Source organism: Primulina huaijiensis, chromosome 11 (assembly GCF_012295235.1).
Source record: "Primulina huaijiensis isolate GDHJ02 chromosome 11, ASM1229523v2, whole genome shotgun sequence".
Lineage (NCBI taxonomy): Eukaryota > Viridiplantae > Streptophyta > Magnoliopsida > Lamiales > Gesneriaceae > Primulina > Primulina huaijiensis.
Window position 1 is genome coordinate 22,383,112 of NC_133316.1, and position 13,752 is coordinate 22,396,863.

General features: G+C 34.4%; 2 protein-coding genes across 2 annotated transcripts; one reads left to right on the top strand and one right to left on the bottom strand.

The window, feature by feature from the left end:
- The first annotated feature begins 7,109 nt into the window (after positions 1–7,109).
- LOC140987775 (uncharacterized) lies at positions 7,110–8,344 on the top strand. The gene is made up of 2 exons (XM_073456432.1): positions 7,110–7,512; positions 7,619–8,344. The coding sequence occupies exons 1-2, from the start codon at positions 7,342–7,344 to the stop codon at positions 8,216–8,218; spliced, it is 771 nt and encodes a 256-aa protein (XP_073312533.1). The 5' UTR covers positions 7,110–7,341; the 3' UTR covers positions 8,219–8,344.
- Positions 8,345–9,756: 1,412 nt separating this feature from the next.
- LOC140987774 (uncharacterized) lies at positions 9,757–11,117 on the bottom strand. The gene is made up of 2 exons (XM_073456431.1): positions 10,393–11,117; positions 9,757–10,268 (listed from the first exon to the last, which is right to left on the bottom strand). Exons 1-2 carry the CDS (start codon positions 10,942–10,944, stop codon positions 9,879–9,881), a joined length of 942 nt encoding a protein of 313 aa, XP_073312532.1. The 5' UTR covers positions 10,945–11,117; the 3' UTR covers positions 9,757–9,878.
- Between the last annotated feature and the right edge of the window lie 2,635 nt (positions 11,118–13,752).

The window sequence follows — 13,752 nt, forward strand, 5'->3', positions numbered from 1 at the left end:
TATATTCTTATATAAATGAGCCTTTTTCTACAATTCTTGATATTAAAAAAATACTTTTAACTCAAATTTACATCACATATATTACACAAATTTTTTCATAACATACCGACAAAATATGATATTTTTGAAGCGAAAAATAATATTTTTGTAAAAAATAATACTCATCATGAATCGTGTCAGATTAATGATCGATTTCATAAGACTTTTTTGCGTACGTCTACCTATCGAGCCGAGTAAGTTGGGCCTCTTCGGTTCAAACTCAACCCAATAGTTATGAGACATGCAATCCATGCTTGGGTCGATAAGTTATTCGGATTTGGATCTTATACTGTGTTGAAAATACATCACTAAGTGCTGTGTACTTTTTACACGAGATGATCACATGATCATCTTGTTTAATCTGACAACTTTTAAAATTTATCTCATATTAAACAAGATGATCATGTGATCATCTAGTGTAAAGCGCCAAGTGCTGTATTTTCAACATAGTAGAGGATCCAAATCCAAGTTATTCGGGTTGTACAGCGAGCTCGGATGGCCCAAATAAGGACAATATCATTATGGAAAATTACCATTGCCACCGAAAGAAAAGTAGGGTTGGAAATAAGTTTCAACTTGACGATAGTTGATGATTATCAATTTAATTCATCCCCTCATTTTATAGGCTCGTAATAAGAAAATCTTAATTTCAAAATGTTAATTTTCATTATTGTAAGTAAGATATTTTCAAAATTATTGCAATGTAGGAGGAGTGGATACATCGTACGAGTCTGACTAATAAATTGGAAGTTATTGAATATAATTTGTGTTGTGAAAAAGTAAAAATTTACGGTAAAAAAGTAAAAATCTCAAACTCTCAAAATTATCACACTACACACTTTATAATATTTTTCTCTCAACTCAATTGTGATTTTCTTCACAAATGAGAGATCTATTTATAGAAAATTTTTACAAATAATCCAAAAATAAAATACATCATTACCTACATCATCACACACTAATTTTCAATATTCAACACCTAATTTTACCTAATTTTCAACATTCAACATTCACATTTTCAACACAAATATTTAACACATTTTTTAAAAATTTTTCAACACTCCCCCTTGTGATGATGATCATAATGATTGTATACATTACGTGTTTTTATACTGCCTCGTTAAAAACCTTACTAGGAAAAACCCATTGGGATAAAAACCATAGTAAGGGAAAAAGAGTGCAGTCACGTAAACTCCCCCTCATGTTGACACGAACAATTCTTCACAAATTTCGTAGATTGCGCATCCCAATATTATATATGTGCTTTCTGAATATTGTCGTAGGAAGTGCCTTTGTGAAGAGATCTGATGAGTTTTCACTTGATTGAATGTGACGAACATCAATACATTTATTCTTCTCAAGCTCCTTGGTGAATGCGAAGAACTTAGGAGGAATATGTTTAGTTCTGTCGCTTTTTATGTATCCTTCTTTCATTTGAGCAACACATGCAGCATTATCTTCATATAGTATCACAGGCTTCTCGTCGAATGATAATCCGCATGAGATTTGGATATGTTGAGTCATTGATTTTAACCACACACATTCACGGCTTGCTTCATGTAGTGCAATAATCTCGGCATGATTTGATGAAGTTGTTACAAGTGTTTGTTTCTGTGAACGCCAAGAAATTGCAGTGCCTCCACGAGTAAATACATATCCAGTTTGAGAACGTGCTTTGTGTGGATCAGATAAGTATCCAGCATCGGCATAACCAATTATACTTGGATTAGCATCTTTTGAATACAAAAGTCCCAAGTCTGTCGTTCCTCGTAGATAACGGAATATATGTTTAATTCCGTTCCAATGTCTCTTTGTTGGATATGTGCTAAATCTTGCCAATAAATTTACGGCAAAAGATATATCAGGCCTTGTACAATTTGTAAGATACATAAGGGCACCGATAGCACTTAGATATGGTACTTCTGGACCAAGAATATCTTCATCATCTTCACATGGACGGAATGGATCCTTTTCTATGTTTAATGATCTAACAACCATTGGAGTACTTAAAGGATTTGATTTGTCCATATTAAAACGTTTAAGGATCTTTTCTGTATAATTTGTCTGGTGAACAAATATTCCACATTCTTTTTGTTCAATTTGTAAACCCAGACAATACTTGGTTTTTCCAAGATCCTTCATTTCAAATTCTTCTTTCAAGTATGACACAACTTCTTGAATTTCCTTATTTGTTCCAATGATGTTTAAATCATCAACATATACAGCAATAATTACGCATCCGGATGTTGTTTTCTTAATGAAAACACAAGGGCATATTGAATTATTTACATATCCCTTTTTCATCAAGTGATCACTTAGCCTATTATACCACATTCTGCCGGATTGCTTCAACCCATATAATGATCTTAGTAATTTCACAGAATAACATTCTCTGGGTTTTGAACTTTGTGCTTCAGGCATCTTAAATCCTTCAGGGATTTTCATATATATATTACTATCAAGTGATCCATATAAGTAGGCTGTAACAACATCCATAAGACGCATTTCTAAATTTTCAGATACTGCCAAGCTAATCAAATACCGAAACGTAATTGCATCCATCACAGGAGAATACGTTTCTTCATAATCAATTCCAGGCCTTTGAGAAAAACCTTGTGCAACAAGTCGAGCTTTATATCTTACTATTTCATTTTTCTCATTTCGCTTTCGAATAAAAACCCATTTGTATCCAACAGGTTTTACACCTTCAGGTGTAAGGACTATAGGTCCAAAAACATTACGTTTATTTAGCGAATCCAATTCAACCTGGATGGCATCTTTCCATTTTATCCAATCCTGCCGATTTTTACATTCACCAAAAGATTTTGGTTCATGATCTTCATTATCATTTATGATGTCGATTGCCACATTATAAGAAAATATATCATCAATTTCTTCTATATCTTTTCGGTTCCATATTTTTCCAGTATTAATATAATTGATAGAGATTTCATGATTCTCGTCAGTTTGTGGTTCTGACAAAACATTTTCATCATCATGTGTTTCTTCAGGAACATCATTCTCTATTTTGTGATCATTATGTGTTTCTTCAGGAACATCATTCTCTATTTTGTGATCATTGTGTTTCTCTATGAATTTTCTTTTTCGAGGATTTTTATCCTTGGAACCAACTGGCCTTCCACGCTTCAGGCGTTTAATGACATCATGACTATCTTCAATTTGTTTCTTCGGAATTTCAATTCGAGCAGGGGCATTTGCAGCATGTATATATGATTTAGTTACCCCTTTTGTGTCTGCAAATGCATCTGGTATTTGATTTGCTATTCTTTGCAAGTGCACAATTTGCTGTACATCTTTTTCACATTGTTTTGTTCTTGGATCCAGATGTAACAATGATGATACATACCATGTAATTTCTTTTTCGGTATGTTTCTGTTCTCCCCCTAACATTGGGAAGATTTCCTCATTAAAATGACAATCAGCAAAACGTGCTGTGAACACGTCGCCTGTCTGTGGTTCAAGATATCGAATGATCGATGGACTATCATAACCAATATAAATTCCAATCTTTCTTTGAGGTCCCATTTTCTTTCGTTGAGGTGGTGCAATAGGCACATACACCATACATCCAAAAATTCTCAGATGAGAAATGTCTGGTTCTTTACCAAATGCAAGCTGCAATGGGGAGTATTTATGATATGCACTTGGTCTGATGCGAATTAATGAAGCAGCATGTAAAATTGCATGTCCCCATATAGAAATAGGGAGCTTTGTTTTCATAATCATTGGTCTAGCAATCATTTGCAGACGTTTAATCAATGATTCAGCCAATCCATTTTGAGTATGTACATGAGCAACAGGATGCTCAACAATGATTCCCATAGACATACAATAATCATTGAAAGTCTGGGAAGTAAATTCACCAGCATTATCAAGTCTAATTTTCTTGATTGTATAATCGGGAAATTGATTCCTCAATTTTATTATTTGAGCAAGTAATCTTGCAAATGCAACATTTCGAGTTGACAATAAACATACATGTGACCATCTGCTGGAGGCATCAATCAATACCATAAAGTATCTGAATGGTCCACATGGTGGATGGATTGGTCCACAAATATCACCCTGAATACGTTCAAGAAACATTGGTGATTCAGTTTGGATTTTGGCTGGTGATGGTCTTATAATAAGTTTTCCAAGAGAACATGCTTTACATTGAAACTTATTATTCTGAAAGATCTTCTGGTCTTTCAATGGATGACCATGTGTATTTTCTATAATTCTTCGCATCATTGTTGAACCAGGATGTCCTAATCGATCATGCCAATTGGTTAATATTGAAGAATTATCAATTACCATGTTTGATTCAATGGGACGTATATGTGTATAATGCAATCCAGTAGGGAGCATTGGTAGTTTTTCAATCACATATTTCTTTCCTGATTTATATGTGGTAAGACACATATATTTCTCATTCCCTTCATTCATTGTTTGAGTATCATACCCATGGGAATATATATCATTAAAACTCAACAAATTTCTTTTCGATTGTGGTGAATATAAAGCATCATTGATCAAAAATTTTGTACCATTAGGTAACAAAAATTGTGCTTTACCACATCCTTTAATCAAGTCTACAGGACCTGATATTGTATTCACCGTTGTTTTTGTTGGTTTTAGTTCCAAGAAATATCTTTTATCTCGGAGGATAGTGTGCGTTGTACCACTATCGGGTATGCAAACTTCAGCTTTGCTCATAGCATTTTCCATATTTGAACTTCAAAAAATATGCAATGAAAAAAAATTAATGACAATACATATTTAAATATAACACATATCATAATTGTACAATAAAACATTATCATATAAATACATGAAAAATAAATTATTGTACATTTATATTCTACCACTATATTGTTCATTTTCAGAGAAATCATTGAGAAAATCTGCAGCATCAATATTGTTCATTTCTATCCCACCAACATATTGATCATTTCCAGAGAAATCATTCATAAAATCAGCAGCATCAAAATGAGTTGAATCACTCAAACGGTCACTTCGCTCAGTGAAGTTGGTCTCCTTTTCTTTCCCCTTTATCGATTCTTTATAAAGTTTGCAAAGATGCTCAGGGGCTCGACAAATACGAGACCAATGTCCTGGAGTACCGCATCTGAAACAAGAACTTTCAAATCTTTTCGAGTGATTTTCATTAACACTCATGTTTTCTTGATGCCTTTTCTGTGGATGGTTTGGGACGTTATTTTGAGATGAGTTATAGAAATAACTATCTCGATTATTTTCAAAACCACGGCCGCGTCCACGACCACGACCACTTCCTCGTCCACGTCCACGTCCACGACCTCGACCTCGACCTCGACCTCGACCAAAACCTTGTCTTTGAATTTGATTTTGGTTTCCAGGTTTAAATTCATTTTTACTTACAGCATTTACTTCTGGAAATGCTGTTGATCCAGTGGGTCGGGACTGATGATTTCTCATTAATAGCTCGTTGTTCTTTTCCGCCACAAGAAGACAGGCGATGAGTTCAGAATATCTCGCAAATCCACGCACTCTATATTGTTGCTGTAGTGTTATATTTGATGCGTGAAACGTGGAAAATGTTTTTTCAAGCATTTCCGATTCTGTAACCTCATGTCCACAAAATTTTAACTGCGAGATTATTCTATACATCGCTGAATTGTAATCACTGACTTTTTTAAAGTCTTGGAATCTTAACATATTCCATTCATCACGGGCGGTCGGAAGTATAACTTCCCTTATATGTTCAAATCTCTCTTTTAATCCTTTCCACAGAGCCATGGGATCTTTTTCGATGAGATATTCACATTTTAAACCTTCATCAAGGTGTCGTCGTAAAAATATTATAGCTTTTGCTTTTTCTTGTGATGAAGATATACCATTTTCTTTAATGGTCTCGCTTAGACCCAATGACTCAAGATGCATTTCTACATCAAGAGTCCATGGCATATAGTTTTTCCCAGTAATATCAAGAGCGATGAATTCGAGCTTTGCCAAGTTTGCCATGGTGGTACTAAAAATTACGATGCATTTTATTAGTTAATGAATATTGCAATACAAAGTAATGGATAAACAACAAGTACAAGTATTCGTAAAAATAAAGAAAACACACGAGGAGGATATTCTCCGATAAATACAAGACTGGTGAGTATGATAACCAAAATAATTAAAAATAACCTCGTGAAAGCCATCTTCTTTTTTTCTTCGAAAATTTGATGAAGAATAATTTTTAGAGAAGAAGAGAAAGTTGGAGTGATTGAATGTATTTGTGAGATTGTATTTATAGAGCAAAAACTAGCCGTTTTGTTACCGTTTATTACCGTTGGTGTATAAGAAAATAAATGTATGTATTTGTATAATTTTATGGTAATAATATGGTGTATATAATATTAGTCATATTTAAATAATTATGTATATCATATCACATTATTATAATTAGGTGTCATAAGTTATTTTGTTTAAAAAACCTTATAGGCTTTTATACTTGTCGTATCCCTTACCGGGAGTGTGGGATGTCGTCTTAACATCCTCCCAGGATTTATAACAAGTTTTTGAAAAAATTATTTTTATTATTTCTAACAATAACATTATATTATATATTACATATATAAACAATAAATAAATAACAGTAAAATAAATATTATTACTTTTGTTACCTTTTTCTTCTGTTCGGAGCTTGGAAAAATATGGAGGACTTTTAGAGCTTCGTGCTGATAACGTGTTGTGAAAAAGTAAAAATTTACGGTAAAAAAGTAAAAATCTCAAACTCTCAAAATTATCACACTACACACTTTATAATATTTTTCTCTCAACTCAATTGTGATTTTCTTCACAAATGAGAGATCTATTTATAGAAAATTTTTACAAATAATCCAAAAATAAAATACATCATTACCTACATCATCACACACTAATTTTCAATATTCAACACCTAATTTTACCTAATTTTCAACATTCAACATTCACATTTTCAACACAAATATTTAACACATTTTTTAAATAATATTTCAACAATTTGCATTTTAAAAAAATTATTGCAAGCGATACAACTAATCCTGTACAAAAAACAAATGTCCAGTGGGGGGCCAAGATTCCCCATGTCAAATCGAATTTTTAATTTCTTCTGTTCACACGATTATGGGTGTACGGACGACTACGAATATGCGCATTCTTTAGAAAAACCTTTGAATCAACTTTGGAGGGCTACTGCTGTAGAGATGCGGGCGAATTAGCAGATTTCGCAGAAGTTGGTTCGATTCATCTATTAATTTTCGGAGAACTTTTGCAAGAGTTGAAGGGATAATGGATCGGTGGAAGGAGGATTACCTGGATATTGTCTTGGTTCCGCTCGGGCTTCTCCTAATGTTTGCTTATCATCTCTCCCTTCTCTACCGATACCTCAAGTGTCCTCACACCACAGTCATAGGATACGAGAATCATAACAAGGGAGCCTGGGTTGAAAGAATGTATCTGGTAACAAATCAAAAGCCCTTGTTTTGTTCTCCGAAGTTGTCAACAAATCTTGTCGGTTTTGATTGAAATTCCTTGTGATTTTAATGGGTTTTTATTTTTTAATTAGTTGGCAGCGAAGGACAGAGGTCCTGCAATATCAGTGATCAGCAGTAATATAACAGCAGCTACGGCACTTTCGTCAATCTGTCTGGTACTAAGTTCCATTATCGGAACTTGGATCGGAAGCTCTACCTCGAACACCGCAAGTATTTTCACATACAAATTGATATACGGAAGCAGAACTCCGTCCATTGTGTTCATCAAGTTCATATCTCTACTTTCTTGTTTTTTGGTGGCCTTCACCTGTTTTGTTCAAACAACAAGGTACTTTGTTCATGCGAATTTCCTCATCAGCATGCCGACTAACGACATTCCGGTGGCTTGTGTGGTGAAAGAGGTGATAAAGGGGAGCAACTATTGGTTGACTGGGATAAGGTCACTGTTTTTTGCCACCAATTTGCTGCTGTGGATCTTCGGTCCTATACCGATGTTTTGCTGCTCGGTGATTATGGTGGTGGTGTTGGTTACCGTTGATCGGAACACGACACCTTTGCATCAGTATGCTCCTGTTGGAGAAAGCCATGGTTTCTTCAAGAAAATTGATCTTGGAAAAAAGGCTGTCACTGATGCATTTGAGCTGCATCACAGAGCACATGATGAAAACTGAAGCAGCGCATGAGTTATTATCCTTGTCGATCCTTTTGGAGTTGTTTTGGGATGAAAGTTCAAAAGAATAGATCCAAGTTTCAGATTCTTCTTTAATTTTGAGTACAATATCAGAATTATTTCTGACCATGTTCATAGGCAATTCATGTTACTTTATCAAACTCTGAGGAAGAAATTAATAATTAAATATCAAATACACTACCTAATGGGCGGCTCTGACATGCAAATTTGTCTTTCAAAAGAAAAGTAAAGTCATATGACCAAAGAACTACTATTAAACAATGTAACACCACATTTAGTCTACCAAATGCGGCACACAGATATATTATATAATGTGGAAACAATCAAATTTGAACCTACTCAAATTGACTTGTTCATCTTCTTGGTTAATAAAGATTCATCAACTCTTCTATTGAAAGAACAAGCGCTTCTACTTGTGCGATTAAAGAAAGAATGGAGCAGATTTGGAAGAAAGATTACTTGGATTTTGTTCTAGTCCCAAGTGGTTTACTCATCATGCTTGGCTACCATGTGTTCCATCTCCACAGATGCATCAATCTTCCTCAAACCACTGTCATCGGCTACGAAAATTACAACAGTAGGGTTTGGGTTCAAAGAATCTTGCAGGTCACAATCTGTTAATTACCTGTCTTTCATTAAGTAATATATGATCCATTCAGATTGAGAGATTTTAAATCCATGACGTTTTGAGTAAAGAGAACTCAGAAAATTTTGGGGATTGACTTATATTCATTCATATTAACTATTTTACAACTGCCATTTTGATAAGCAGATTGAAGACAAGGAGAGAGGACAAGCAGTAGCCGTAATCGGAGCAAACATATCTGCAGCAACTTCCTTAGCTTCAATCTCACTCGTTTTAAGCTCTTTGATAGGAACATGGATCGGAAGCTCTAATCACAACGATCTCATAACTAACAAAATATACGGAAACACGAGCCCGACTATCATTTACATAAAATATATAGCTCTACTTTCTTGCTTGATATTGGCCTTTGCCTGTTTTTTTCAGACAGTGAGGAGTTTCATACACGCAAATTTTCTTATATCCACGCCGAACTGTCAGATTCCTGTTGCAGATGTTGAGAGTGCTGTCATAAAAGCAAGTAATTTCTGGGTTGTTGGTTTGAGGTCACTCTATTTTGTTACCAATTTGCTGCGCTCTGGATTTTTGGTCCAATCCCGATGTTTCTGTGCTCTGTTATCATGGTGGTGATGCTACACTTTCTTGATACAAATTCAGCCCCGATGCCTCAGTATAACACATCCGTCAGAGATGAGAAAATTGATTAATAAACGAGTGAACTAACTGAGAATCATGATGAGCGTCAAGAGGGATCAGAGAGTATGGGATGTCCGCAGGTTCAATGATGTAATAAATTAGACAATATCTGTAACCCCATCTGTTAAAAGTATGAATTTATGAAGAATATGACATATAAAAGCCAATTTTGTGACATCTATTGATGTGGTTATTGCTACATACTGTACGAGGTCATTAAAGAATGCATCTGTGTGGACAAGAAAGATGGAACTTTTTCTGAGAATTTTTTATTTTCAAACATCGAATGCACTAATTTAGAACCAAACCAATTCTACAATCAACCGTTTATTTTGTGAATCAACTCCACCAAATAAATTTAACATTCCTGGTGCACATTAGAAGCCACAGCTCTGGCCCAGAACTTGATCTGTTCTTTCATGGCTTCTGTTGATTTGTTTCCACCCCATTTGGGAACCGGCAGAGCGGAACTAGGCGTCCGCCGTGCCTCAGAAAGATAAAGCGGGTGTTTTTCTCGCAAGCCTGGAATGGTGCTAATTTTGTGAGGATTCAATGCGTCTTTTTTCTTGATATCAAAGCCAAAATCTTGCATTTTTTTGGATTCCACAAAACTAGAACTCTTCTGTTTCCTGAGCTGATTCATTGTTGGTTGAGTTCTTATCTTCTCCAACCGCTCCATTTTTATGATCTCTATCCCCGGTTTCTTTCTTGGTTGATGCCTTTTTGTGCTACAATTTGGTGACACGGCCTGCAAAATTGTAGCAACAAGGCAAATTTTGATACCCTGGTGTTTGATTAAAGAAAGACTACACAAAAAGCAATCGCTATTAATCAAAAGAAAATCAAAAAAAGGAAAATAAAAAGAAGCAAACCTTTACATGTGTCCTGGTGTCTGAATTTCTCATAGAAGCTTGCCTGATCAATTGCCCCATAGAAAATTCAACCTCTTCATCTTGGAACTCTTCAGTTCTAAAACTCGTGGGCATAGAAAATTCAATCTCTACAGTTCTAAAACTCGTGGGCAGAGATGGGGCGCGACTTATATTATTCTTGGACAAAATCCTCCTGCTGGACTTGCTTCTTCCAGGATCTATACCCCCTTTTGCGTCTGAGTTTTCATGGATTCCTTCTTTCATGGAAGCTGGCAGAGATGGAGCCTTTACCAGATTAAACCTAAGGGATTCACCGTCCCCAGTTAGTTTCTTGATCGATTCATAGGTTTCTTCATACGACTTTTCACCAAAAATCTCTTTGCTGCAATGGTTGGATGAAGTGCAAGGATCAGAAAAACTTCGAAACATCCTAGAGTTATCACAGTGAAGCAAGTTTCCAAAGAACCAGGACTCGTCCAGCAACTCCTCAGGCTCTATCATCTCGTCCGAATCTTTCATGGGCTCTAGATTTTCATCTACTTTGATATCCATACCTTTAGATGAAATAAAATAGAGGGGTGCGTTTCTTGAAATTTCTGTATGGTTTCGTTGTGTCTATCTATTTCCACATAAATTGACAAAAAGAAATATATGGTTATCTTTCGAAAAGCTGTCAAATTGGTTGATTGGAAAGAAACCATGTGGGATTTGCATGTCATGTGGTTTCATTGATACACATTTATTTGTCAGTTATGCATAAGAGGACATGTGGTGTTCTAATAATTGATCTTGTAGACAAAGGATGGAGTAATTGAGTGCACAACCATCGCCATTTCTTGGCTGGGCTGGGTTTTGTTATTTTTAGGATACACCTAGTCGTGTAATTTCAATTCTTGGATCATGATATCAACTTTGGAGAAAATTACTAGAATAAACCAAATTCTTGGATGAATGCCCTTTCTGTATGTGTTTCAAACACTAGCCTAAGCACTTGAACCCATTTTTATCATTTAATAATATTAAAATTATTTTTTATATTTATAAATAAATGCTTCAAACGTAAATTTTGTAAAAATAAAAAAAATAAAAAATTGAAGTAGGCGTGTTGTTGTAAGTATTCACGTAAAATTAGCAATGAGTTACATTACTTGTGCTGGCTGATATGAGAGCACTCTCCTATGTAAAAATAAATAAATAAATATCACATATTGCACTAAGTGTAATCAACAAATAAAGGGTTGGAAAATCTTGGAAGTAGTTATCTTGTGACACGGTCTCACGAATATTTGTCTGTGAGACGGGTCAACATTACCGATATTCACATAAAAAGGTAATACTTTTAACATAAAAAAGTAATATTTTTTCATGGATGACTTAAATAAGAGATCTGTCTCACAAAATACGACCCGTAAGATCGTTTCACGCAAATTTTTGTCAAATTTTGGATGTGACAACATCTGCCAGCTCATCCTACGTGCAATTCCATAGTCTACCGCGGGCTGTTAATGTAGTTCCTTGGCAATTCTATTTTATTTGATTTCTCTTTTATGAAACCTGAAGGATTGGTTAGTAAGTTTTCCATGGTTGGAATTGGATGATGTCGCTAGATATTGGGCCTTACTTTTCATCCAAAAAACTAGACGACACAACCAAAGGCCCATACTTTTCCATTTAATCGGTCCAACTTTTTAGCCCAAAAAGTCATCCCCGCTAAAGGTTCGACCTACATCAATATTCTATTTTTGCATAGCACCCATTGGATTAAATCACTTAACACTAACTCAAGAACTATTCTCGTGCAAGGTTGCAACAACTTACAAATTGGTTGGCTCCTCCACATGGGGACTATTAAGATTAATGTCGATGCAGCGTTGGTAGGTAAAGTGGCTTGGGATCATTATAAGCCTGATTTAAATAACTGTCAAACACAAAATTTAAAGTATTTTTATACAAATTGTAATATTAAAGATTTCATTATCGAAAATTGGGATGTTAATTTCATGTTATTATTGACAAGTTTTTAATATAAATTTACAAATCAAATATAGTAAAAAATTCACTTGCATAACATTTCTTTCGCATAATGGAGGATGGTAACTTCGTACTTGATACCGATGTTGTTTAAAAGCATAAAAGACAGACATCGACTCTCTTATACTACGTGGCGCCGTCAAGATCAACTCCTATTTTCCTTCTTGCTGGGTTCGATGACTGAGGGCATTCAAGGACAGATGATCATTCAAACTAACCATTGGATCTGAGTGCAATGGATGAGGTAAATTTCAAATGGGGAATGAAATAAGTTTGCCAATTTCTCTTCACTTAAATGTATACTTTTGCATGAACAAGGGTGATCTGTTTAAATTTTAATTATTAAAATCATACTGTTCAATGAACAAAATTTTGGATTTAATTAATTTTTTATATACTAGTTATTAATAACACAATCAACACAATATAAAAGTGCTCCAAAAATAAAAATTGATAGGACTAAGGCTGCTTTATTATCATAGAAGATTGATTGACATGTGGTTTACTGTTAGTCCTTAATTTTGGCGATGAATATGAAAAATAAATTAGAGAAGAGAATAATATATCGAAGTAGTTTTCGCAGTCAAGTAAGTCGGGGCTTCCTCTCTTATTCGTTGAAAAATAAAACAAGCAGTGGTCTGTTTTAAAATAAGAAAAAAAGGATACAATAGAAAACTAAAGCTGACTTTTACTTTTATTCCACGAATTTTTTTTCGATGTAGATCAAAAATAAAATTAAGTAAATAATATATTAATTTAATTCAAACGGCAGGTAATAGCTAAAAAGTTGCTGATGTATTTTATTTACGCAAATACATAGTGGAGCTCCCCCCTCTTTTATGATTTTATTTGATTCGGTCATCATGATAAATAGTAGGTTTTTTGTTTTGTGAGATGAGTCAACTCTGCTCATATTTACAATATAAATCATAATTTTGACATAAAAATTAATTTTTTTCATAGATTATCTAAATAGAATATTTGTCGCATAAAAATGATAAATTAGACTTGATACGATGGGTTCGGTCCGAATATGAACATCCAGCCCATTACCTGCTACAATTGACCAAACCGATGTATGGCAATTGCGGCCCATATAGAGAACATCTTGGCCGACTTCAATTTCCTCTTTATTTTATTTCCTTGCGTTGTTTTCTTGGTCGGATTTGTCAATTCCTCTATTAGACATTTGTATTTTTGAATGCATTCAAACTTTTCATTTTTTTTTTAATAAAAACGTAACACAGAACGAATGAAAAATTATTAATCACTTCGAAATGATATTTTTTTTTAAAATTAGATTATTTGTACTAAATATATGAGATTACT

Coding starts and splice junctions, on each gene's coding strand:
- LOC140987775 (XM_073456432.1), top strand. CDS start 7,342: ATGGATCGGTGGAAGGAGGATTACCTGGATATTGTCTTGGTTCCGCTC. Junction 7,513..7,618: donor GGGTTGAAAGAATGTATCTG/GTAACAAATCAA, acceptor TTTTTTAATTAG/TTGGCAGCGAAGGACAGAGG.
- LOC140987774 (XM_073456431.1), bottom strand. CDS start 10,944: ATGGATATCAAAGTAGATGAAAATCTAGAGCCCATGAAAGATTCGGAC. Junction 10,269..10,392: donor ACACCAGGACACATGTAAAG/GTTTGCTTCTTT, acceptor ACAATTTTGCAG/GCCGTGTCACCAAATTGTAG.